This window comes from Jaculus jaculus, chromosome 4 (assembly GCF_020740685.1).
Source record: "Jaculus jaculus isolate mJacJac1 chromosome 4, mJacJac1.mat.Y.cur, whole genome shotgun sequence".
In the NCBI taxonomy this organism is placed as follows: Eukaryota; Metazoa; Chordata; class Mammalia; order Rodentia; family Dipodidae; genus Jaculus; species Jaculus jaculus.
This window is the reverse complement of record NC_059105.1, coordinates 73,603,616-73,631,392: the sequence shown is the minus strand read 5'-3', so window position 1 is coordinate 73,631,392 and position 27,777 is coordinate 73,603,616. Positions and strand designations below refer to the sequence as shown.

At 37.6% G+C, this 27,777-nt stretch overlaps 1 protein-coding gene and 1 non-coding gene across 2 annotated transcripts; one reads left to right on the top strand and one right to left on the bottom strand.

Moving 5' to 3' along the window:
* Nucleotides 1-106: 106 nt before the first annotated feature.
* Galnt3 (polypeptide N-acetylgalactosaminyltransferase 3) lies at nucleotides 107-26,969 on the bottom strand. The gene is made up of 10 exons (XM_004651913.2): nucleotides 26,360-26,969; nucleotides 21,510-21,682; nucleotides 16,680-16,829; nucleotides 14,053-14,287; nucleotides 13,135-13,252; nucleotides 11,163-11,363; nucleotides 8,038-8,169; nucleotides 7,771-7,872; nucleotides 2,665-2,817; nucleotides 107-1,036 (listed from the first exon to the last, which is right to left on the bottom strand). The coding sequence occupies exons 1-10, from the start codon at nucleotides 26,872-26,874 to the stop codon at nucleotides 914-916; spliced, it is 1,902 nt and encodes a 633-aa protein (XP_004651970.2). The 5' UTR covers nucleotides 26,875-26,969; the 3' UTR covers nucleotides 107-913.
* On the top strand, nucleotides 15,332-15,438 carry LOC123460382. Its single transcript, XR_006636947.1, has one exon. It is a non-coding gene; the product is annotated as a U6 spliceosomal RNA (small nuclear RNA).
* Nucleotides 26,970-27,777: the final 808 nt, after the last annotated feature.

Below are 27,777 nucleotides of genomic sequence, written 5' to 3'. Positions count from 1 at the left end.
TGTTTTCCACACATAAAAATAAGTCTTTTTTGATGAAGTCCATTAAAAGACATTCTAAAATGAATCAACAAATAAATTTCACAGAGTCAAATATACTGCATTTGAAATTCAGTATCATAACCATTCAAGATTAGTGAATTGTGATAGAAAAAAAAAGACTAGTAGGAAGGAAAGGGGACCCTTATTAACAACTAACAATTTATAAAGTTTTAAAAATTATTTTTGGAAAACACACTGCAGAGTCATTTTAAAAAGCAACTTAGGGAAGACATGTGCATCAAGTGGGGTAGACTAAAAAATACTTTGTAGTTTTCCAAAAGTTTATGTGGCAAAAATATTCCACTCCTTGTTCAGCTTCATGTTTAAGGAAAATATGTGACAGACAAGTAAACAAAAGATAACAAGAGTTTACCTGCATATTAAAACAATACATTCTAGATCTCTAAAAATTTCCTGGTTTGTACTAAAGGCCAAAGTCTGGCCTTCATTGATCCATTTCTATATAGTTAAAAAAATACAGTATCAAATCGTTACTCATTCCCCCTAAAATTCGGGGAAATATTTTAAATTGTGAGTGTGTGAAGAATGTAGCTATGTAAATCCTCAAATGTAAAAAATACACAAATGTCACTTTACCAGGAATATTGTTTTCATCGTACTGTAAACATCTCTCTCCTATATCTGGACATTTGACAATAGTCTTTGGTATTTCTAGTTGTGCTCTGAAATAAAAGCTTAGAGGTCCTCCACAGCAGTGCTGCAGAGATGTCTTAAGACATAAATATGGAAAATGCACTTGGAATAAGTTACAATTAGCTGCATTTGCATAATTTTCAAAAACTACAGTGTATGCCTAGTCACAGTTTTACAAGAAAGAGTATCTCCTTTGCAACTCCTTAATTTTAAGGAACACTTAATTGTTGTGGCTAAAAAGCCATTTTTGGAGTAGATCTGATGAATTGCATGTCACTAAGTTTGGATGCTCTCCATTTGCTGAAAGGCACATTTTGAAGAATGGATTATACAGAAGTTGATCCTAGAATAAAGAAAGCACACAAAAAACGTAAGTTTCAAGATTTACGCTTAAATGACAAATGTGACAATGACTTTAGGGTATCATCAGAGCTAAAAGGAGACTTGAATAACAAATGTATATACCTACCTTGACTTTAAATCTTCCTAACATCAACTACGTCTAAGAAAGGTTTGTCAGTTTTTCCTCTAAACAACACCATTTTGACACCATTGTTCAACTAACTTAAGGCCTTATGAAAAGGAAGAGCAGGCCCAGGCATGGTGGCGCACACCTTTAATCCCAGCACTTGGGAGACAGAGGCAGGAGGACCACTGTGAGTTTGAGGCTAACCTGAGACAATATAGTGAATTCCTGGTCAGCCTGAACTAGAGCTAGACCCCACCTCAAAAAAAAGAAAAAAGAAAAGAAAAACACCCTATAAACCAACCAACCAAACAAACAAGAAAAGAGTGGCACAAAGAGCAAGGTCTAATTAAGTTGTAAATCAAAAGTACTCCATTGATTTGGGAGAGATAGCCTAGTGACTAAGGTGCTTGCCAGCAAAGCCAAATGGCCCAGGTTTGATTCCCCAGTACCCATATAAAGCTGGATGCATAAGGTGGTACATGCATCTGGGTTCTTTTGCAGTGACTAGAGGCCTGGCACACCCATTTTTTTTCCCTATATCTTCCTCTTTCTCACATTCTAATAAATAAATAAAATATTTTAAAAAGCACTCCGTTTAGGGCTGGAGAGATAGCTTAGCGGTTAAGCGCTTGCCTGTGAAGCCTAAGGACCCTGGTTCGAGGCAGATAGAGAAAATGGGCATGCTAGACCCTCTAGCCACTGCAAATAAAACCCCAGACACATGCGCCACCTTTGGCATCTGGCTTATGTGAGTACTGAGGAATTGAACCTGGGTGTTTGGGCTTTGCAGGCAAGTGCCTTAACTGCTAAGCAATCTCTCCAGCACTTAGGTAAGAATTTTGTCTTAAACTTTAAATGTGTTTAAAAGCAAAAGATCTGTCACATATTCTTTCAACTCTAGATTCACAATAAAAGTGATAAAATGGGGGCTGCAGAGATGGCTCAGTGATTAAAGTACTTGCCTACAAAGTCTAACCACCTGGGTTTGAATTCCCAGTACCCACATAGAGCCAGGTGCACATGGAGGTATATACGTCTAGAGTTCGTTTGCAGAGGCTAGGGGCCCTGTCGTGTCCATTCTGTCTCTCTTAAGTGTCATGTCTGTATCTCTCCGGTTGCAAATAAATAAAAGAACCACTTCATAAAAAATACATATTTTTGTGTGTCTTCATGGAAAAAAGTATGTGACTCTTGCAAAAGATATTGTAAGAACCTCTAAAACGTCAAGAATGAGATACTACTGTTAAAAATCCATACAAATTCTTCATGTTATATAAACCAAGCTTCCACTAAGTAGTTTTAGGATGATGTTCTTCCCATGGGACTTAATTCCTGGGTCTATTCTCTTAGCACATGGGGAGGCATATACAATAACCACAGCAGAGTCAATAGGGAAGTCTGGTGAATGATAGTAACACCTTGTACTTCACACGTTTCCAATTAAGCAATTAGAGTTACTCAAAACAATCAAGGCCATGGGTGGACTGACTCCATCGAGATACCTCCTGAATCTCCCAGATCTGTTCTCCAGTGGCAACTGTCCTGTGACCTTTGTAGGTGCACGCCCTCAGCTGAACGAGCTCCTGGGCAGCATGAAGACACAGCTCCTTCTGGATGTTGTGCCGGATTTCGTGTTGAGCAGAGTATTCAAAGTACTATGGAAGAAAGGATGTTGTTACTGACAGAAGTGCCCTATGTGCTCAAAAATACAAGAACACAAAACCACTCAGCTACTAACTAAACAATCACCTCAATATAGTATCAGAAGCATCCACTGAATTTTGATGATAAATATATCAAAGTCTTACTTCAGTCTATCACCAGCCAGGACTACTTAAGTACAGTCTTTCCATATTAGAAACCAGAAGCTATTGAGCAGAATGAAAGCTAGCATAAGCAGAAGCCACAGAAAAGGACCTGGAAAGTTCTAGTAGGCTGGTTTCCTTCTCTGCCAGCAAACAATTCATCTCAATCAGAGGCATTCACATAGAGCTACAACCTACAGAGCACTCCCCAGACCGCTTCTGCATTCACGAAATGGTAACAATAGTTCCTGCTGCCCAAGAATATAATGATTACTAAGAATAATCTCTAGTTCCACTGAATATTCTTCTCAGGTGCCACCGACTTAATTCTCCAGCCTCACTTCTATGACTCAGAACCCCCTGACTTTATTCTGACTACCTCTGGCTATCTCCAATGTCTCATCTTAAAGCATAGCACTCCAGTCAGTTGCCAGTGAGGCTTTCACAGCATTGGCTTGATCTGCTCATGTTCTTGCTTAAACAATTCACTTCTGTTGGTCAAAGTCCACAGTCCTTAATAACTGGTCCATGAAATGCTCAGTATTCAATCCTACAGCAACCACTGTACCTTTCACACAAATCTGCCACTGCAGAATAACCTAAGGCGTTGTGCTGTGCTCTCTAACCCTTTTCTACCTCGCTAACTCCTTTTCATCCTTCAAGAACTCACTCAAATATGGCCATTTCTCTTTAGAGTTCCCAAATCTGTTCTGCTGTTCAAAATTCCAACTTTTCAAGGCTTCCACAGGACAGTACAGATAGCTTGTATGTCATACTATTAGAATTGCATGTGGCGCTAGTTGGTTTCCCTGCAGACTAAAGGCAGGCAGTACACATACTAGTAACATGTATTATAATCTTGATAGTGTACACATTTAAAAAGAGATTGCTTTTTCAATTGATTTTCAATAATTCATGTTAGCACTAATATTTATTGAGCCCTTATAATGTGCTAAGCAGATACTGTGTTAAACTTGTTATATGTTAGTAGGTAATCCACAAAAGGCAGAATTAATAGAAACTCATATCTTGGTTTCTTTTATCTCTTGCTTAATTTCTTTCCTCCCATAAGTAAAACGTCAATTTTGAAACCCAGTGCATCAGATGGAAGCCCTGTGTAAAAAAATTAGTTTTATATGATGAAAGAAAGAAGTAACTTATGATTAACTAAGAAATTTAAGCTAAGGTATATCTTGAGACTTCAAAGATGGTGATAAAGAAAGGTTATATTTTACCTTACTGTCAATGAAAAACTTCTCAGAGGGGAACTTAAAAGGAATAGAAAATAGTTGAAAATACTCCAGTAACAACAACAAAAAAAGTGCAATAGACTAGCTGAGAATATTGGAGAGACCTGTAGATGAGATGGACATATCCTGCAAGGGAAACCCTAAGCACAAAGTGTCATAAAGCTGCAATGATTTAAACCACACTGAGAAGGAGTATTTGCCAACTCAGTCATCTAATCAAAATATTTATTTTACTTTGCATACACAACATGTTATCACGGAGTTACATCCCATAAACAACCATCCTATGAACAAAACAAAGAGAACATAAGAAAATGTTCAAGTGTATAAGGCCTCAAAAATTTAACTCTCAAGGAACTAAAATTTGCAAAGTAGTGAAGAGAAATATTTGATTAGAATAAAATGCAAAGGGTATGAGCCAAAGTAAAATCAATGTCTATGCTAGGATGATAGAAACCAATATTAAAATATAAACCAGACATCATTATTTTCCTGCTCAAAACCTTTTGTCATATTCAGAATTAAATCTCAGTTCCTTACTGGGGCCTGCAGAGTCCCACATGGCCAGGCCCCTTACTGCCCTCTCTGACCTCATTTCCTCCCTCTGCACTGGCCACATGGGCTTTCTGTGCTCTCTGTGACCCTCTCCTGAGCTGTTGCACTTGCCCCCGCCTGCTCCTTCCCCCACCCCATGCTCTTCTCCGAAGTGATCCACTTTATCCACCTACATCCAGACAGTCTTCCTTGATGTCCAAAACTAATTCCCAACCCATCACTTACATCATCCTGACTTGCTCTGTTTTTAAGAAACCTTTATCATTTTATATTTTTAGTGTGTGTAAGGGCACATACATGTGGAGGCACGAGGACAGCTTTGGGTGTCAGTCCTCCACTGCCTCCTCATTTGAGTAAAGGCCTCATTTGTTCACTCCTGCCTTCTCCAGGATAGCTGGCCAGCAAGCTTCCAAGAGACTCTCCCACCTCCAACTTCATCCGATGGCAGGTGCGCTGGGATCACACACGCCCGCTACAGCATCTAGCTTTGCAGCAATCCAAACTTGGGTACTTGGGCTTGCATCGTATGTGCTTTATCCACCAAGCCATATCCCCAGACCCTTGTCTTTTCTAATACCCACAAGTACATATTTTTCTTGTGATTAAAAATGCTTCTGTATAATGTAAGCTTCAAAAAGTCACCAACTTTGCCAATTACTACAATATTAAAAAATATGTATTTGTTGAGGCTACAGAGATGGGTTAGTGGTTAAGATGATTGCCTACAAAGCCTAAAGACTCGGGTTCAATTCCCCTGCACCAACATAAGCCAGTACACAGGGAGGCGCATGCAATTGGAGTTTGTTTGCAGTGGCTAGAGGCCCTGGTGTGCCCATTGTCTTTATCTGCCTTTTCCCCTCTCTCTCTTTCTCTGCCTCACAAGTAAATAAATAAAACACTCTAAAATAAAAAAAGAATAACTATGTAAATTTTCCTCTACCTCAAAATTTCTATAAGGAAGCCATATTCCATAATTAAAAAAAATAATTTTAGATAATATTATAAAAATACCTGCATGCAAATGATAACAGAAGAACATATAAAACAATCTATTTAGTACATTTAAATAATATTTATTATAAAGTATTATAAAAACAGTACTAATATATTTTAACGTAAGATTAATTCATTCTAAATGAGAAAATTATAAGCATTCACATTAATTGCTAATAGTTTTCCAAATTGAGGAATATTTTTCTTTGCTCAATTAAGTAAAAGTAAAACCTTAACTTTTACTAGAATATCTTTTTTTCACAAAAATGTAATTATATAACCTTTTTTCTTAATAGTTTTTACAAAGATAAATACGTATTTCTGCACATGCACACATATACACATTACATATGGATATGCATATGTGTGTATGCATGTGTGTGTGTGTGCAGGTCTGTATGCACTTCCATCCCATTTCAAAACTGCTCCCTGATGCTGTAGACAAATGGAGTTAACCAGTTCTGCCTTACATCATCTGCTACTCCCAGTAGATCAACTGTTTCAGGCAAATAAAGATTAGAACTGTATTAAGGTGAACCTAACAAATAGAGAAATGTATGTTAAGTAACTGGACTCCAGGAGATAAATGGACCCTTTCATCCTAAGACTGACACTCCCAGAGTCTGTCAGAATGAACCAGAAAAGCATGCTGATTCAGAGCTATGACATTCCTACATGCATCGTGTACTCTGCACCCAAATGTACACAATTCCCAACACATTCCAGACTCCCTTCTCCCTTAGTTTATCTTCCCTCACACTTTTCGTACATCCCCACCCCACCAGCCACTTCTCAAGATTTTTTTTTTTCTTCTGGTGGTGCTGTTTTTAAAGAGAGTCTTGAATGTCATCTTTCTCAGGAAAACCCATGAGCATGTTATCTACTTCTGATGCTTTTTCTATATTCACACGGCACTCGGGATGCCGTATTCCAGACCTTGTCATTCTGACTGCAAACACTGGTTCTGCAACCCAGATCTCCACAAGGAGGTCAAAGCTAAATGGACTGGGTTCATCACAGCTGGTGCACAAGGGTCACTCTATGAACTTACTGAATGACAAACAAAGAAATAAGAGTCCTCGTGGGAGTTAACTGACAAAGGGTTAGAAAAATAAGATGAAATCCAGAAACCTAGTATTGAACATTTTCTATAGTCACAAAAAAATCTGATAGCAACATTTCAGATTTGAGGTGGTTTTGTTTTTAATTTTTATTTATTTGAGAGTGACAGGGAGAGAAAGAGGCAGAGAGAGAGAGAGAGGGAGAGAGGGAGGGAGGGAGGGAGGGAGGGAGGGAGGGAGGGAGGGAGGGAGGGAGGGAGAGAATGGGCACACCAGAGCCTCCAGCCACTGCAAATGAACTTCAGGTGTGTGTGCCCCCTTGTGCATCTGGCTAACATGGGTCCTGGGGAATCGAGCCTCAAACTGGGGTCCTTAGGCTTCACAGGCAAGCACTTAACTGCTAAGCCATCTCTCCAGCCCCAGATTTGAGTTTGAATGGCAAAACAGAATGGAAACAAATAAGGATGTGACCAATTCAGGGGAATGAAGAGCATAACATTTTGGAGACAGGGAGAAGGTGAAATAATGTCTTGTTAGACAAAAAGAATTTACAATGTAGCTGACTCCATAGTAACAGTGGATATAATTTATTATCATACTCCATATGGCCTTCATAGGTAGTCTTGAAAATCACCAGGCCAACAATCATGCTAACATCTAAGACGTATATTAAACATGTTTTTTTATTTTAAATTCAAATGATCTTCTGCAATGGTCTCTTTTCCTACTGGATCAATGAGCAACTCCGGATTATTTTCAGAGCCAAAGTACAAACCAAAACAAAGTATTCTACCATGCTAGTATCCACTGCCATGTGTCGACAGAGAACAGGTACACTCCAGCTTACTGAGCATTCTGCTGAGCTGCAAACTCTGAAAAACCAGCAATACTGTGTTCTATGTCTATAAGTGCTAATGAGTGGAAAGCACTGAGACGAAACTCACCTGGTTTCCCCCCAGACCGTGACACGTGTACAAAATCAATGGCTTGCCTCCTTGATTATTTTCTCCAACATCCAGACACAGAGGTTGGCCAACCTTCTTAATCTAATTGGAAAATTTCAAATAAAAACATTCAATTATGTCTGGGTTTTTTTTTCCAATTAATTCCAGGAAAGTACTGTTAGGAATAATGGAAAATCTCAAAAGCAATAAACAAAAGAGTTATTGGCAAGATATAAAGTAGGTAAAAAGGAAGAGGAAAATACTCACATATCCAGATATAACAGGATTAAGGTCTGGTACATACACTTCTGGATAAATAGTGTTCAGATACCATGTAAAATTTTTACACTGAAGGCGTTTTTTTATTTCAAATCTTTTTGAAAGATCACCAAATGATTTCTAGAAAAAAAAATATGAGGAATGAAGGAGATAGTTAATCAAATCAGCTTGGATATATACTTCAAAGGGTGCTTTGTGTGGGGGTGGGGAGATGGCTTGGTAGTTAAGGTGCTTGCCTGTAAAGCCAAAGGACCCAGGTTCAATTCCCCAGTCCCCACATAAGCCAGATGTACAAGGGGGCAAATGCATCTGGAGTTCATTTGTAGCGGCTAGAGGCCCTGGCACACCCATTCTCTATCTCCTCTCTCTCTCCTGGCTTGCAAATAAATAAATAATTTTTTTAAAAAGGTGCTAAGTATATTTATACTTAGATAGTAAAGAAAATTCTGGATCAAAATGCAAGATGCAATTTAAAAGCATTCATCTATCATTCATTCAAGCAACAGGTATGCCCACATGCCTGGTGAGTTGTGGTTTCAGAGAACGGTGTCACACTGTACAGCTGGCCAGATACTCTTGTGTGTGTGCATGTGGAAGCCAGAGGACAACCTCAGATATCATTCCTCAGGCACTATCCACTGTTTCTGAGAAAAGGTGTCTTCATTGGCCTGAAATTCATCTAATTAGGTTAGACTGGCCAGCCTGTCTCTGACTCCCCAACATTGGGATTTTAATATGGGTTCTGGGGATCAAAATCAGGTCCTCATACTTGCAAATCAAGAAGTTTACTGAGCCATTTCCCCAGACCTACTTTACTTGGGGTGTGTGGATCTTCTAAAGGGAAGAGATCTTTACCCAAATGCTCTAGACACAGAAATGGTAGAAACATTCTAAATTGGTCTCAACTTTATACTTCAAAATGATGTGTGAAGTGAGCTAGGACAGATAAGCAGTACAATACACAATGCAATTCAGGTCTCAGTGTAGTCATGTCTGCAGAAAGTAACCACCAAATCCACAACAGAGTTGCGAACATTTCTCTAGTTTCAGGGTTTTACACTTAATCATATCCTCAACTTTGTGGAGAAAAAGGCAATTTTGAGTTAAATATATTTTATTTTAAAGGGAAAGTTGAATTTAAAAAAAAAAACACTGAAATGAAAAGGTATTTGGTTTACAAGCAAAAGTTTAGATGAAAATTATATTTGATACTCAAATGGATCAAAAAGTAAATATTCAAACTTTATAAAGCCAACCAAGGGAAATACTTTCTTGTGCCAACATTGATGCCCTGAATTCAGCTGTTTTAGCAAAACAGAAAGACTCCTAGGGATTTCTGGATAGCTGATGTATTTTTACCAAGTGGATCTATGTGCCCTGCAGTGAGAACGGGTTCCCTTGCCCCACTGTGGGTGACAAAAAGAGCATAAGTTTCATGTAGCATGCATCTGCCTGCTTTGCCAGGCCCTCATGTGTGGCACAGAATCTGCCCGGCTTGCTCCAGTGACCCTGGGAAAAAGCTAGCCATGTAACCCAAGCACCCTCACTTGGCACCCTATTAATGTGTTGTAGGGAGATGCTGAAGATCAAAGGAAACATGGAATAGGCAGCCAGACTTGTCTTTACCATGTCAAAGTGCTGATGCCCTTGACCTGCAAGAAAGACCCCTCCTCAAATGAGCTCAGCTTTCTACAGAGCTGGGTGCCCTCCACAGAAGCATACTCTTTGTGCCTCAGTATAAAGGTTATTGGAATTCAGTTCTTATTAGTAATGCCATGATTCTGCAGAGTAGCAAGAGTGTGCTGTGTAACCACTCTCACTCCCCCACAGGCACTCTGGAAGACAGGCAGGACATGGACTTCCTCTCCAAGATGGGGAAGAAGAGCACATTCCATGTCTGGCTGCCTGGCAAACACACTATAGAGTCCCACTGTCATCTTTCACGTTCTTAAGAGGGGGTTGCCAAGATAGGACCTGCAGTGAGTGGCATAACTGGAACCCAAGAAATAAAAGCCTCAATACTCCTGGCTCATTCTTATGCCACATGAAGGCATTGTCTTTACCTACAAGTCAAAAAGCTATTTAGGGGCTGGAAAGACGGCTTAACTGGTTAAGGTACATGTCTGCGAAGACTGAGGACCCAGGTTCGGTCTCCAGGTCCCACATAAGCCAGATGCACACAGTGGCACATGTGTCTGGAGTTCATTTTTAGTGGCTAGAGGCCCTGTCATGACCATTCTCTCTCTCTCTATCCCCCCCCATCTCTAATAAGTAAATAAAAATAAAAATAAATCTTTTTTAAGCTATTTAGAATATGTGTGTGTGTGCGTGTGTGTGTGTGTGTGTGTGCGCGCGCGCGCTAATCACATCTCCTTCAAGGGCAGTTTTACTTAATCTTGTTTTCTTTGAGTAAATATTGGAGGCAGTCACCAGAACAAAGCATCTTTCATATTCAAAGGGATAATCATGTGGTGGTTTGAATGAAATGCTCCTTTTTGGTTCATGTGCTTTGAATACTTGGTCCTAAACTGGAGGTAATTTGGGAAAGTTGTTCGGGGTTTTTGCTGGAGCGGTATGCTACTTGGGGAGACCATGAGTAGTCCAGGCCACTGGGTATGGAGGGCTAGCTCCCTCGTACTGCTTCCTTTCCCTGATACAGTAAAACGCTCCCTCGAAACTGCCAGCTGAAATAAACCTTTTTCTCTCATAAGCTGCTGTGGTCAGGTGTTCTGTCCCAGCAGTGAGTAGGTAACTCTTACACAGGTACACAGCTGAATTTTATAAAGCTGCTTTCTTATTTTTTTTTTCCTTTTAAGAGAGAAAACTGCCACTTATATAGTTAAAATTTAAGTATATACTTAAATTATATCAGTTATATACTTAATATTTAAAAAACAAGTTTCAACAATATTGTTACATATTTTGTTGAGTAACTCAAACATAGATTTTAAAAAATTAAATGTCTTCATTTTTGTGTTTTTTTATTGAGAACTCTAATATATGAACCTAATGCAAATTGGTCATATTCCCATTGGGTTGTGCTCTTATGTCCCCTCTTTCCCTCCCCAATTGTATAGGTTTTACTGTCCTTCAATTATTTCACTCTCACTTACTTGCTCAACAATTTTTGCTGCCTCTGTGTTTCTTCTATAAAATATTTCCTTGTATTCATCCATCCAGACTTCTGCAAGGCGAACTTGGTTGCGAGCAATCACTTGCGTGCCTTTTGGAAAAGTATGAGGACTTTTGCTGCGAAAAACATGTCCAACAACAGAGCAAGGCATAATCTCCAACTGCCCACCACATTGCCACACCTGATAATTAATGACATTTGTTTAAATTTACAGCACTGTGGGAAAGGTTAAAACATTGCTTTAAGTTCACCGTTAAGATTTAATAAAAACAGATCTCTTACAATTTTATAAGCAGTCTCTGTTCCCTACCAGTTCTACTTTAGTAATATGAATGTAAAGAATGTTTTTATTAAATGCTATAAACAGAAAAGAAGACAAAAGCACATCTTCCGAAAGTAGGTTGACAAAACCATGATTTTGGATGTTTCATAAATATGAATTCCAAATGTCCTTTCTTTGCAAACAACTTACAAATGTTCTAACATACACAGAAGAGAAAGGCTCTTGTGCAGGTTACTTCTATCTTGTAACAGCTCCATGGTTACTTCACCAAAACCACAGGTTTTTCTTCTAAGTCACACATTTGCAGTCTGCATGTAAAAACACCCAGACTCAACTGTCTTTTTTGTCCTTGCATGTGTATGTGTGTGCATGACACATGTGTGCAGGAGCACATGTGTGCACATGCATTTGAATGCTATGGATGTCAGGTTTCTTTCTCTATTGCTTTCTACCTTGTTTGTTGAGATAGGGACTCTCACTGAATCCAGAGCTCACTGATCCAGTGTCACCACGCCCAGCTTTCACACAGGTGTCAAGGTCCAATCCCAGATCCTCATGCTTGCCACTTTCCTCATTTAGTGGTCTCACCAGCCCCACCATTATTTGCCTCTTGTACATTCAATTTGCCATTCAAGAAACCCATTACAGATAGTCATTGTAACTAAAGTACACTCTATTACATTTTAAAGAAGTTGAGCATTTTTTAAGATCCATGCTTATTTGCAAAGTGTTCAAAATGTCTTTGCATCATTTGTGAATAAAATGGCAAATAATGAAAGCCATGCCTTTTCACTCAATGTCCTAACAGCTTGTTTTAGCTTAAATATCACCAAGCAAAAGATGTGAAAAGAAGCCATGTTTAATAGCACATGCTAGAATTAATGGACTAACTTAGACCCTTCTTTTCCTCACTTCAACAAATGAGACAACTCTGATATGTCCAGTTCAACAAACTATATTTGAATTATAACATGTGCTAAGTGTTGGAAATTGAAATCAATAATAATAATAATTACAAAAGACCCCAGGTTCTTAAGTGTCCAGACTTGCCTAAGGTTGTCCTGTCAGTATAGGATAGAGTCAGAGCCAGAACTTAAATATTCCAACTCCTACTTCAGTTCTTTCTTACTACATTCCAATTTAAGGGATTAAAAAAATGACTGGTCAAGTTATAGCAAAATAAGTGCATGAGATCAGATAACTAAGGTACATGTAGAGATTACCTAGACCTTTTGATTTTTTTGTTAAATTATAATAGGCATGAGGAAAAATAAATACAACTCATAATCCAGAGTTAAGTCTAAAGTCCGTTAAAATTATACACAAATGTTTTTCCTTACTTACTCCCTTGATAACCAACTCATTTCCTGAAGCACTAGGTTTAATTGTATTTATCTTGGCTGGAATTCAGTAGCTACAAGTGCATTAATTGGTGTTATTGCCTGGACACAGGAGTTTAACTGATCGCCCTTGTTATACTGGCAACCATGAACAAATGTATCAAGTTACAATTCAAGAGGAAATAGTCTCACTGCCAAATTTCCAGCAATTAAATTTTAGAAAGCACAAAAAGTAGATGGTGTATATCTGTATTAACCAGTACTAGCCAATTAGAACACAATACATCACACTGTTTAACACATACGCTGCTTAGTCTCCATAAACTTACTCTGAATGACATTTCTATATTTTCACCTCCCCAGATTTCCATTTCTTCATCGTAACTTCCAATATGCTCAAAGTATTCTTTTGATATGGAAAAAAGGCCTCCTGCAAATGTAGGTGTTCTGAAAAAATAATCCAGTAAAGTTGTTAAAAAGCAAACAAGATAAAATACTATGTTTAAAGAACTCAATCAACATTACATGTTAAAGAGATGTTATGATTTAAAATTGTATTTATAGATTAACATGAACTAAAAATGCCTTCTTCAAAGACAAGGTTCTGTGGTAAATAAGTACTTTAAGGGCCCTCTCTTAGATTACTGAATGTCTTTTGTTGGAGTGGGGGTGTATTTTCAAGGCAGTGTCTCATTGTGGCCTAGGCTGACTCTGTAGTTCCAGGACGGCCTTGGACTCATGGTGATCCTCCTACCTCTGCATCCCAAGTACTAGGATTAAAGATGTACACCACCACACCTGACTTTTCTTAACCTGCTATAATACTCTAATCACTTATGAGGAATGTATAAGAGCATGCCTATTCAACTTCCTCTCAGGAACCCTATGTAAAAGTACCTGCATAAATCCCATTACTATTTGATATGCAGAGTGTGTATTTACTTCCTTATTTACTTATTTGTGAGACAAGGAAAGAGAGAGAATGGGTGCACCTGGGCCTCTAGCCATTGCAAACAAACTCCAGATGTATGTGCCAGTTGTGCATCTGACTTTATGTGGATACTGGGGAATCAAACCGGGTTGTTAAGCTTTGCAGGCAAGCATATTAACTGCTAAGCCATCTCTCCCGCCCCAGATTTTGTGTTTCTGATAGTGTTAGAATCTTGACAAAAGTAACGCTGGAAAGCCAAGTGGACACTCAGTACATGGTATTATGGTGTGAAAGGCACTGTGGGCAAGCATCTTACTTAATTGGGTAGGTTTCATCTTTCCTTCTTTGCTTCTCATGATCAGGAAGTGACTCCCAGCCAAAGGAAAGGCTCCAGTCAAAATTCCCACGGTTGTGATTGCTTCCATAGGGAGAAGGCTTGTTGAACTCAAAGGTGTTTAGATCTATGGATGCGATGTCTGGACTCACCACTGCAGTGTAGTTCTCTGCTATTCTGGCCAGCAAAGGTTCTAACCAGCCATAGAAACACTCACCTAGAGAAAGCAAAATGCACACGAATTTAATAGAAACACTGAAGGTTTTCTTTACTTGTTTGTGTGAACATTTATAAAAGAACAAAATCATTTAGGTTTTGAATAAACATGTTTTTTTTTAGCTTTATTGAGTTATAACAGGCAAACCCTATGCAGTTATGGACAAATCATAGTTTATATATATAGTATAGTATATACCTCCAGATTTCCATGTATTTTTCAAATGGTAGCATTAAGAGAGTATTGGATGCAATGCTTCTTCATAGTATATACATATATATATATATATATATATATATATATATATATACACACACACATACATACATACATACATGCATTATCAAACATTTACTATCACTTCATATGTGTGTTTTAAAAATAAGATCTACTCAGCTATTTTTTTAAATTTTTTTTTTTGTTCATTTTTTATTGATTTATTTGAGAGCGACAGACACAGAGAGAAAGACAGATAGAGGGAGAGAGACAGAATGGGCGTGCCAGGGCCTCCAGCCACTGCAAACGAACTCCAGATGCGTGCGCCCCCTTGTGCATCTGGCTAACGTGGGACCTGGGGAACCGAGCCTCAAACCGGGGTCCTTAGGCTTCACAGGCAAGCACTTAAACCGCTAAGCTATCTCTCCAGCCCTACTCAGCTATTTTGAAGTAAGCCATGCATCATAAACAATAGTCAGCATACTCTACAGTACATCTTAAAGAAGAGGGATTTTTCAAAGGATTTTGTGATGGGAGGAGAATGAAAAGGAAAAGCAAGATTAAGAGCCAAGTGTGGTGGCGTACACCTTTAATCCCAGCACTTGGGAGGCAGAGGTGGTGGGATCACTGTGAGTTCAAGGCCACTATGAGATGACATAGTAAACTTCAGGTCAGCCAGGGCTAGAGTAAACCCTACCATGAAAAACCAAAAGAAAACGTGAAAAGAAAAAATAAAGAAAAACAAGATTAGGGAAAGATGATTATTTTCTCCTAAGACAGGCAAATAATAATGCATATGAAGTTCCCTTTAAAATGGGAAAATATTTCGTGCTCACTTTGGCAGCACATATACTAAAATTGGAACGATAAAGAGAAGACTAGCATGGCCCCTGCGCAAGGATGACATGCAAATTCGTGAAGCGTTCCATATTTAAAAAAAAAATGGGAAAATATTTCCTCTTCAGTGATCTATTAATCAAAGATAACTTTTTCACATAACCCCAACATATTCTGATTTATCGAAACTTATTCCCCTTCCCCCAGCTAAGGCCCAGTGATTGAAAGCCACATTTCTCTTACCAGGCCTTCAATATTCTGAATGGAGCTGCTATAGAAGGATCACTCAAAGGAGCTGCAGCCCATGGAAAGGGGGGAAGTCCCATGAAAGACCTGGCTCTGGCCCCAGGCCACCCCAGCCCAAATCACACAGGTGAGCTCAGACACACGCCAGTCCTACTCTCTAGTTCCCACTCAGTGATGCTTGGCAGCCGTGGCCAAGGGGACCATTTGTCATGAAGGGAATCAGACACATCTTCCAGCATGGGAAGAATGCCCACTTGGCTCCTATTATTATTTTGGAGTACAAAAAGAAATACTAGAGAATGGTATTTTCCTTTGAAAAACAACTCCAGATTTCCATGTATTTTTCAAATGGTAGTATTAAGAGAGTATTGAATGCAATACCTCTCAACAATACAGGCAAATCCGAAAGCCTTTCTGTAACAAATGGAGTGTGTTCAAGAACAGCTGTTGGGTCAAACATTAAGGGCTGGGCAGATGAAGGCCAAGTGCAAAGCTTACAGCCCAGAGACTAAACAGTGTTTATTAATATACTGCATGTCCACTATACATTGACTCCAAAGCACTTACTACATAGTAAAAAACAGTGATGCTTAAAAAGTTAAAATATAAGGGAATACTCCAACAGCAACAAAAGTTAACAAAAATTGTCAATACTCATGGAAGAGCAAGCAGGGAAAGGCCATCCCTGACTTGACATAATACAGAGTCCACAAATCTTCAACAAAGTACTGTTATATAAAAGTCAAAAGTGGTAGTACTGGGACAATGTTTAATGATAGAGTTGATTATAGTTGTAGAAAATTTTAAAGGGTCAGAATTTAATAATACTAAGAAAAAACCCTTCCCTTTTCTGACAGAATGAACATCTGAGAGGGAAAAACTCTCAGTTAGGGATAGCCCACTGGGAATGTCAAAAGAACTGAGTACGTGAAGGGAGGCTCTTACACAGAGCCAGTATCTGCTTGGAATACCCTTGTATCAATTGGAAATACTGTTCAAGAGAAGAAATGAAACAACTAAAGAAAATTCACTTTCAAATCAAGGAGAAGGGTAAGGGAAACGTTACAGCTTCTCCCTGTACACATGTACTTACAGTGAGCATCTAAAAACGTGAGCGTTTCAGCTGTTGCTACTGTTGCCCCTAGCAACCGAGCAGTGATGAGACCTTTCCTTTCTTTTTGTCTGACTATTTTTACTATGGAAAATTGTTTTATATATTTCTCTAGTTTTTCATGCAAGTCGTCTGTAAGGAAGAAAAAAAGAGAATTAACTTTTTCTAAATTGATTCTCCTATATAGTATCTAAAAGCTAATGAAACTATAGGCCAATGACCTTCTGCCAGTGAAAGAAAAATATTTGAATTTAACTATTTTCTGGTAGAAAAAGAGGCTGTGCAAATTCGAACTACTGTAGTATGTAACATTATGATATATACTTACCTTGCATACTCTAGTAAATAAATGCATGTGTCTGTGGTAAGTGAGAAACCTAAATGAAGTGAACACCAGGAGTTTGAAAACTCCCATACAGATCTCAGCAGACCAACTATGGCAGATTAAAAAACAGAAGTTAGCCAAAAACATAATAATTTTCAAGTGATATTTAAGCCTAGAAATCTTAATGATAAAAGTCAAGTATTAAAAGTATACCTTGATATTTCGGAAGTGATTATGTAATAACCAAATGTTGAGAAAAAAGCTAATAGGAACAGCCCAGAGCTATAGCAAGTTGGAGACAATTCACATGATGCAGAAAATTTCTAAAGCTTTGAGTTCTGTATTTTTTTATTAGTAAAAACATGGGCATAAAAAGGTATATATAAACCAGAAAATTTAAAACAGACAGTTAGGCCAGGTGTGGTGGCACATGCCTTTAATCCTAGCACTCTGGGAGGCAGAGGTAGGAGGATCGCCACGAGTTCAAGGCCACTGTGAGACTACATAGTGAATTCCAGGTCAGACTGAGCTACAGTGAAACACTACCTCAAAAAAAACAAAACAAAAAATAAATAAATAAATACAAACAAAGTTGTAGCAGTGCGTGCATACTTTTAGATATTCAATGTTCCAATTTGGTTGAGATATATAATATGCAAAAGTTGAGATAGGTCAAAAAGAAAACCCTAATCAATGAAGTCCTGTTAATATGCAAACATCTTAAGTCTGCCTTTGACTGTTAAAATCTTTTTGTTGCGATTCTTCTTTTCTATTTTTGCGTTTTATATTTCCTTGCTATATATCCCAGACTGGAACTTGTGATCCTCCAACCTCAGCTTCCCAGGTAGTGTGATTACAGGCACATACCAAGACATCCAGCTTTCCATTAAATTATAGGACTTTTATTGCATGTGTAATGAAATTGCAGAAGTCTCGTAGGTCCCAGAGCATGTTCTTCGATATGACTGGGAATATGGTGAAAGTCAGTAAAATCATGGGGCAGATGTTTGCTTCTGTCATATTTCCAAAACAAGTGTAGGTGAGTTTGATTTTATCTAGGATTACATAAGGCTTTAGTTCTTTAGGGATGCAGATGAGAATTCTGCTGATATAAAGTTTAAATATTCTTGAGGTGAAATGAGATCCAGGAATAATAAATCTATGTAAATTCTATCTCACCCTTTAAGTATCTCAGAAACAATTCTCTTAAATATACACAAGATGGTAATAGATATACATATAAACTTGTAATTCAAATGACCTGTAAAATTTCAAAGGCCTTAATGGAGATTTATTATGAGTGTGAGCATGTATGGATGCGTGTTTTTGGTCTCATGCACCAGGTGGACAGAGGGAGAACTTGAGGTGTCTGTGCTGCACCTCATTTGACACAGGGTCTCTTGCCACTGTAAACAAATGTCAGATCTGCTGGCCCCTGAGCTTCAGATTCTCCTGGCTCCAACCTTGCATGTGGCTGATATGGGTACTGGGGCATTGAACCTGGGCTGGCAAGCTTTGCAATCATCTTTAACCATGAGCAATCTCCACAGGCCTAGGATTTATCTTTTAAGTGGAGTTACTACAGATTCCTTCGATAAACCTCATTGCTTGAATTTATTTAAAATATTCTAAATTCATCTATGACTTCCAAAATTTATTCAAATTCTTATATGCCCCCTCAATTAAGCCCAATCCATATTCTTCCATAGCCATATAATGGGAAAATAAGCACACCAAATCCTATCAGATCAGATGTTCTGTGTAACCCCGGGTAAGTTGTTTTATTTTTGCTGTAGCTTAATTCCTTACTTATAAGATGGGTATAGTAGGATTTACCACCACAGTGGACTACTGGGAAGGTGGAGGATTAAAGAACAAAAAGAGAACTGACACAGGGCCAGCCACATGGTGCTATTGTGAAAATGTTATCTTCAGTTTTGTTCTCGCTGAGACTTAGCTCTCTTTTTGGACTATTCACATCTTTATGCTGCTTTTCGCTCAAATAATTGGAATCAGGGACTAGTTTTTACTTCACATTCTTTTCATTTCCTTTTCTTTATCATCATTAGTAGCAGTAGTGTGTGTGTGTGTGTGTGTGTGTGTGTGTGTGTGTGTGTGTGTGTGTGTTTTGAGACAAGATTTAACTATGTAGCCAGGCTGGGCTTGATCTCCTGCCACAGCCCCCTAGTGATGGGATTACAGCTCTGCGCCACTATTCCTAGATTTTCTTCTTCACAGCAAAGAGGAGGTTCTCATTGGATCATGAACTCAATGACACAGTTACAAAGGTAACTTTCTAAGAAAGCTGTTCCAGTGCCAGCAAGACTATAAAGTAAGCAGATATTTTGAAAGAGAGTTCTGGATTCTCCAAACTTAACTAATGGCCAACTACAAACTGACTTAAGCAAAAAGATGTTCAATGACATACTGCATAGAGTAACACTACAGGGTTCACAAGTCAAGACAAATGGCTAAGGAAAAGCTGTCCAGTCCATTATTGAAAATAAGTTTTGAAGGTAAAAAAATAGGCTGTGAAAGTGTTGTGTGAATATGTCAGATTTTAAAATGGGATGTCTTTAATGTGATGTAATATAAAGTAAATGGAATGTCTTTAATTAGTATTGTGTTTATATTCAGCAGTGATTAGAAAATGAAAATAACTAAAATGGTGAAAGAGAAAGACAATGAGCATCTTTTTCCATTCTCATTTCCTGTTTCAATAATTCTGCTTTTGTTATTAAATGAAGATGATATGTTCAACTGAGATCTTAGTAAAACTTACCACGGCCCTATTGTTTCACTACTTAGACGTACCAAAGGGTTGGGGGCAGGGAATCACCTAAGAGAAAACACTCAAGAAACAAAAAGAAAAAGGATCTCTAAGATTAAGTTTGTGATAGTTTTCAGGCAAACATACAGGGAAGAGTATAGATCTTAATCAAACATCACTTAGAATCTGCTGAAGCCCAACTGGGCAGCAAGAATTTTAAAACAGACCAAGCAGCAAATAATTAAGTTGTAAAATAAATTAGCCAAGGGTATTAGGAATTTGAATCAGAGATCAATATATAGTATGTAACTTGATTTTCTTCCCACTCTGCCTCCCTCTTCTCTTTGTTTCTTCTCCTCTCCTACCTTCCCACTTTTCTTTTTCCCTTCCTTCTTTATTTTGGGAGGGGGGTATGGGGACAGACTCAAGTAGTCTCTTGCCTTGGTCTCCTAGTGCTAGGATTATAGGTAAATAACACCAGCCCTAACTTGTGGTACACAGCTTGAATCCAGAAGGCTTGAATTATAAACCTTCCTATTTGGAGAAGAGGTCTCATATCCATGACAAAAATTTCTTGTGTTAAGCTACTTTATTCAACTTAAATATTTAACCACATTGAGAACATAACCTCCTTGGATTCACATTGTTTAATTTTAAAACTACAGACACATTTAAAATTATAGGCAGATAAAAGAAAAAGCAAATAGCTTCATTTTAAATTTATTGCTATATCTTTTAATTGATGGAATATAATCAAACCGGTACTTGTTTCCTACATAATGCTGTCTATAACAATTATTTTGATTTGATGGGTGGAAGAGTATTATTCCCATTCTATAAACGAGAAAATAACTAATTAGTGCTTAAATTGGGACTAGGCCATTAGGAATCTGGCTCCAAACCTGTATTCATTCATTAGGAATAAATTTTAATATTCAGATACTTTGGTACATAAAATACTTATAATTTGAAAAATTTTAGAAAATCAGTACATTTGTTAGACCACCAATTTCAACTTAAAATGTGTAATTTAGTGTCTGACTTACAATTTTAAAATTGGAATGCATTAAATATTGCTAATTGTTAACATTGAAAAAAAAGAAAAAATTAAAGCCTAAGTAAAATAGAATGTAGTGACTGTTTACTTATTTGCATTACTTATTAATTCATGTTGCTTATAATAATGCCTTAACTTCTCAAAATAACCCTAGAGCTATGTATTATTTCTGTATTTCCTCACTTAAAGTTATAAAGTTGGAGGTTTCTTATGATCAATAGCATGTTAATTGTCTTGTGGTTTTTCTTTTCTTTTTTTAGTGGCTTGCAAGCTAACAGCATATCTTACTCTAGACATGATCCCAATTTTCCCAATAAAATAACTGAGACAGAAAATTTAAGTAACTAATGAAAAGTATATAACTGGTTCAGACCAGAGCTGGGATTCAAATCCAGACAGACTGACTCCAAGCTCACATCTGTACTCCTGACTATGGTGCCTTAGAATAAAAGCTATAAAGTCAGAATGACAGTTAGGAATCATGCTGCTCCATACAGTTCTACACCCAAATATTCAAATACAGACATCCTTGGATTCTGCTTTCAACCATCACCCATCCAAACTCTTCTGGTTTTGAGAAGGCAACAGAGAGCACACTATCACATAGTACTCTGGACACCACCACCTCACAGATTCACTAGCTTGCATGGGCTTTCTTACCATCTACACTAGCATCATCCACCAAAATGATTTCCTTCAGCAGTATTGCAGGTGAAGAATATAGCACACTGTGGACAGTTCTAAGCAGCGTGGACCACGCTTCATTATGGAAAACTATTATGACACTGGTGGTAGGCAGGGGTGGGCAGCGCTTAAATTTTTGCTCAATACATCTAGAAGAAGCCAAAGAAGTAGAATAAAAATTAAGACTTTCATTAATTTATTTCACCACTGCTACATCATTTCTATGCCATTGCTAGCACTACCACTATTTGATCTCTATAACCAAAGACAGCAGCAAATAAACTTATTTCGAAATGAGATAACCTTAGTGGTATATGAATGTAAACATACAAAAATAAAGTTTTACAAGCAAATTATTAATCTCAGATCATTTGCACTGATAGGAATTATAACCCATTACTGTGAATTTTCTCAACTAATTCTAGAAATAAATAATATTGTAAATAAAAAATAACCTACAAGTGAGATAACGTATAGAAATTAAAAATTGTAACTATTCAGATAAAAGCCACAATGTCCTACTTTCCTACAATAGTTATTCACTTTTTCTGTGATTTCAATTACACAACTTCGTTAATTGAATACTCACTGGTTGAGACTTTAAACAAGGTATGTTTGTAATTGTGAGATATATTTCTTAAATCTTTCCCATGTTCATTGAATCAATTTACTTTAATCTGTATGTGGATCCCAAATGGGAAAATAGCTTACCATAAAACCTAAGTCTTATGATGCACACCATCTGGCAAATCCTGAATACTATTTCCACATTTTAAGGCTTTTGCTCCAATCTTTTACTGCTTACTGTTTATAAATTTTTTCATAACAAAGAATACTTTCAAGTTTAAAAGACTATATCTGCTGGACATGGTGGTACACACCTTTAATCCCAGTATTCAGGAGGTAGAGGTAGGATTGTTGTGAGTTCAAGGCCAGCCTGAGACTACATAGTGAGTTCCAGGTAGCCTGCACTACAGTGAACCTAACCGCAAAACAAACAAGACTATCTGTGTTACAAGGGTGGTACTCCTGTCACCATTAGCAACACTGATGTGCACAGGGAAAAAAACTAGTAAGTAGTTCTGTTTAATTAGTACGATTATCAATTACCTACAAACATCACTTACAGACTAACATCAAATTTATTTTTATAACATCTTTCTCAAAGAAAACCATACTTATAGTAAGCCACCAGGGTGTCTGTTGGTGGCACAGTAAAGGCCCACCCTTTGAGGATGGAGACATAGAGATAATCACAGTCCCTAGCCTGCCTTGTAGTAAGGGCAGAGTGAGGGCTTCAAAATACTGGGGCATGAAATAAATCATGTGTGGTTTGTGAAAAAGATATGCAAATAAGACAGCTGTATCTTTAAGGTTGCCTGAATACCATAGATGGCTGTATAATTTTGGATGACAAACTATTTCATCCTCCCACACAGTCAGATTCGCCCACAATGTAAATAGTGTGTTAACAATCAAATACTGCTCCTTGAACAGAAAGATAAGTAAATCATTCACTAATAGAGAGACTCAATGTACTTATATTGCTTTGCAGAGCCAATGAGGGTTGGATGGTAACATCCAGTGTGACAATAGGGAACTGGGAAAGCCATCCTTTAAAAAAAAAAAAAAAAAAAAAAAAAAACAACCTCTACATAGTCTCTCATTAATGACTTTTGTAATCATTCCTCAAGAGAAACATGTTTGATACCCTTTGCTAAAAGCAAGTCATTAGGGTGGAATGCTTATGCCATAAAAGAGGATATTAGATTGGAGTAATTTATGAAGAGGCAGTGTCAGCAAAAATGAGGAGAAGAAAGTGGGTGGTTTTGAGAGATTTTGCTCTCTAGTGCCTTCATATTTCAAAGTGTGATACAAATGCATGGTCAGAAGTGAAACATCACAGCCTTCCTTATTTTGTAGAAGAAAAGCAAACTAAGTTTTTTTTTTTTTTTTTTTAAAAAAGCAAATTGTTGTAAATTGGATTTTGGATATACTATCAAGTATAAACAAAGTTCCACCAAAAGCTATTTAAAAATACATCTGAAGCTGGGCGTGGTGGCATATGCCTTTAATCCTAGCATTTGGGAGGCAGAGGTAGGATTGCCAGAGGCCACCCTGAGACTACTAGTAACTTCTAGGTCAGCCTGGGCTAAAGTGAAACCCTACCTCAAACCTCCTGCCAAAAAAAAAAAAAAAAAAGCATTTGAATCACAATTTTGCAGAAATAAATGACTAAATACAAGCTCGTGTACTAATACATAAAGGTTTATAAACTATAACTAAAATTCTAAAAAGTTCCGTCACATAGTGTTTTTTTTAGAAAGAAAATGATGAGGCACCACTATCACCTCTCATGTCTTACGCTTTAGGGAAGGAGAACAATTTTGGGATTAAAAAATGTTTGACAGGGCTGGAGAGATGGCTTAGTGGTTAAGCACTTGCCTGTGAAGCCTAAGGACCTGGATTGAAGGCTCAATTCCCCAGAACCCACATAAGCCAGATGTACAAGGTGGAGCATGCATCTGGAATTTGTTTGCAGTGGCTCGAGGAGACCCTGGTACACCCATTCTCTCTCTCTCTCTCTCTCTCTCTCTCTCTCTCTCTCTCTCTGGCTGCCTCTTTGTCGCTCTCACATAAATAAATAAAAATTTTTAAAAAGTTTACCTTTTATTTGTCATGTAGTTAATTAATACAATATTAATCAAGATTTATAGAAAATTAAGATACAAAGTAAAAACTGCTCAAAAATAACCCTAATGACATTGCTATTGATTTAATCTTTAAAAGCTTTAACTCAGTTTAAGCTACAGCTTATTTGCCTAAATAATAGGAAGTAGTAGTTAAAAATGGTTAAGTGGGCCAGGTTTTAATCCCAGCAATTGGGAGGCAGAGGTAGGAGAATTGTTGTGAGTTTGAGGCCACCCTGAGACTACATAGTGAATTCCAGGCCAGCCTGAGCTAGAGTGAGACCCTACCTCCAAAAACCATAAAGAAGAAAGAGAGAGGGAGGGGAGAGGGAGGAAGAAAGAAAGGAAGGAGGAACTAAGGAGGAGAGGGCAAAATGATTAAGTGGTTAAATAAGGTGGCATGGTAAAGTGTGCCAATCATTAATGCAAGTGCTAAAATTTCTAGGTATAATTTTGTTAACCCCATACATGTTGAAACAACATAACACATTCAATTTAAGCTACAGGAAACATCTCACATCATTTAAAACAGTACAATTAAAATAACATAACCTGACAAAATGACTGTGTATTTACAGTTAAGCCCTTTGTAAACTTTGGTATACAGAGAATTGCTTAAATTATCAGTCACATTGTCACTTATCTTTAAGACCTATATGACTAATAAGCCTGGACAAAGATTATCAGTTCTTTAGAAACTAGGTTCCTTGTTAATATTGGTTATCTTCAAAGTAGGAATAAACCCCCAGGATCTCTATAAAACTATCCAGAATTAGTCAATAAGTAAATGTTTAACTCCATACAAAGCCTACTGTTAATGTGCTTAGATGGATTTCACTTACTAAGTAATTAAAGAACTGAACATTAGAGCAGCTTGTTAATGCTACAATTAAATTGCTGGTTAAGTGGATAGTAACTGGGATTTTAATGAATGCTTAATAAATATTTGTGATTTTCTTTTCAAAAAAGTCAAGAATTCCCAACAAATCAGTAGAAAGTAATACTGCATTTGTGCTAACAAAAGAAACTATACTGTGCCCTGTTAAAATATGACAATATTTTATACACATACATTTGTGTGTGCGTGTGTGTGTTTTCAAATATATACTCTAAAATGGGCAACTTAATTTTGGATCTCACAAATAAGAACAAAGGGATAAAAGTTCAGCCTACAAAACTACAACATTAAGGTATTAATATGCTTGGAACAGGTATTAACAATCATGAATTCACAAAAACTTGAGTAAACTCATAAGGTATTCTACAAAACTCTTTGTCTGTAAGTTCACTGACCAATGTGATCGGTTAGAACCAGGGAACAAAATATATAGACACCGGTTGCCTGCCTCAAGCTCACAAAATCAATTCATGATGGCTTGAGGATGCTGGACTTCATTTTAAGCCTTTGCAATTCAAATACAGCACTTCAACACCACCTCATAGGTAATAACCTACTTAACTCAGGACACAGAGAAATTATAGCAGAACCTGGAGGGAAATTTTTATCAAAATACTGTATAATTGAGACAAGTCTCAATGATTCAATAAGAAATACTGGTTTCAGAGAGGGAAGCAAATCTCCAGATATGAGAACTTAATGAACAAAACTCCAGAGAAATAGGAGTACAAACAGTAAGTGTAAAGCTTACAAAACATGGGCATTCTGAAATATAATTATGCACTGACAGTCACAAACTTTGCGACACATTTTATAAACCCATAAATTATCCAAAATCTTTGTATATTTTAAACATTTCAATTCTATAGCCACACAGAAGAATAAAACAACTCCTCTACCACCTATATTTTCCATAAATATTATATAATATTTCTTCCTAAATAAATGAGGAAATTATAGCATTTGAGAATAAAGGATTTCTTTGAGCAGAGATGTCAGATGTAGAATTCAGTTTGCTAATTTACAAAATAATATTTTAATGTTTGTGCTGCCTAATCAAGCAAAAATATGGATACTTAGCTTCAGTAATTATAAATATCAATTAATAAAATATAAAATAAATAGCGTTTGCTGATTTTTCTGCTTCAGAGTGGCTAAAGAATGAGCAACTTCCTTAGCTAAAGCCTCTTCCTTGAAGACCCTGGTGATAAATGCCAAATGAATTTTCTCCAACATACTCAGGAGGTCGAGTGTCAGGTCCCAGATCTCGGTGTAAAGAAATCCTGTCACTTGCAAAAGCATTAAAACAGTGTTTGGCTTCCCCACGTTCTTTTTCCTTTTGCTCTCCAGCACTTAAATTGGTTGTCTTGAAGGGCTTTCCAGAAGCACCAGGTGCATTAGCGTCCTGAGGTGGGCGGTCAAGCACAGGTTTCAATTCTGCTGCTGTGTAGTACCCCTGCAAACAGGGTCTCTCCCCAGCCTCAATGTTCTGCCTGACCGGTGCTCCTATTTGCATTTTTGGCATCGCATCTTTAATATTGTTTACAGCTTCTAGCATTAAATCAAACACCTTGTTTTTATTTTTCATGTTTCTCTCCATCCTTAATTCCTCCTTGGAGTATTGAACACTTACTTCTCTTTGCATTAAAATCAAAACTACTAAAAAGAAAAAGATTACTGCACCAAGCTTCCAGAACTTTTTATGGTAATGTCTTTTAATATGTAGTTTTATAAGTCGCTTTAGATGAGCCATTCTGACATTAAATGCTTGTTATGTGACAAGTAACCGTTATGATCTCTCTATTACTTATATTTTTTTGTCACAGATTTGCTGGTAGGAAGGTTTCTTCAAGTGGTATACCTATAAACAGAAACGGGAGATGAGAATTAGGAGCTATTCACTCCTACAGACATGCTACAATTAATTTATTCAACCAACCGCTAGAGATAAGCCACAACATATTCTTGTGTTTAATAAAAATACTAAGATATTTTACCATCAAGACAATTACACTTTTGGAAGAAAACAAATTGTTCTAATTGGTTATGATCTATGGGGTCTGCAAAATAATTTCTCTTCAGTAAGCACAAACACAGTTTTGTGAACTCGGTTAATTTTGGAGACTATGTGCGTGTAGCACGCATATGCCATGGCACACGTGGAGGTGAGAGGATAACATTATGTCTGCTCCTCATCTGCTTTAAGGCAGGGTCTCTTGTTCCTATTACTGTTCACCATTGAGTTTGCCAGGCTAGCTGGTGAACTGAGAAATTCTCTGGCCTGTGCTTCCCTTCTCAATTAAGTGCTCTGGGATTACTGATACCTGCAACAGTGCCTGGCATGGATAAACGTGGTTCCAAGGAATGCAAACTGAAGCACTCGCACCTGTGTGACAAGAACTTCATTCACTGAGCCATTTTCTCAAGCACAAAAGTGGTCATGACCCGCTGTGCCTCTGAATTCTTTTTTTTTTTTCTTTTTTTTTGGTTTTCTGAGGTAGGGTCTCACTGTAACCCAGGATGACCTGGAATTCACTATGTAGTCTCAGGGTGGCCTCAAACTCACGGTGATCCTCCTACCTCTGCCCCCTGAGTGCTGGGATTAAAGGTGTGTGCCACCACGCCCAGCTACTCTGAATTCTTATAGGTCCATTCT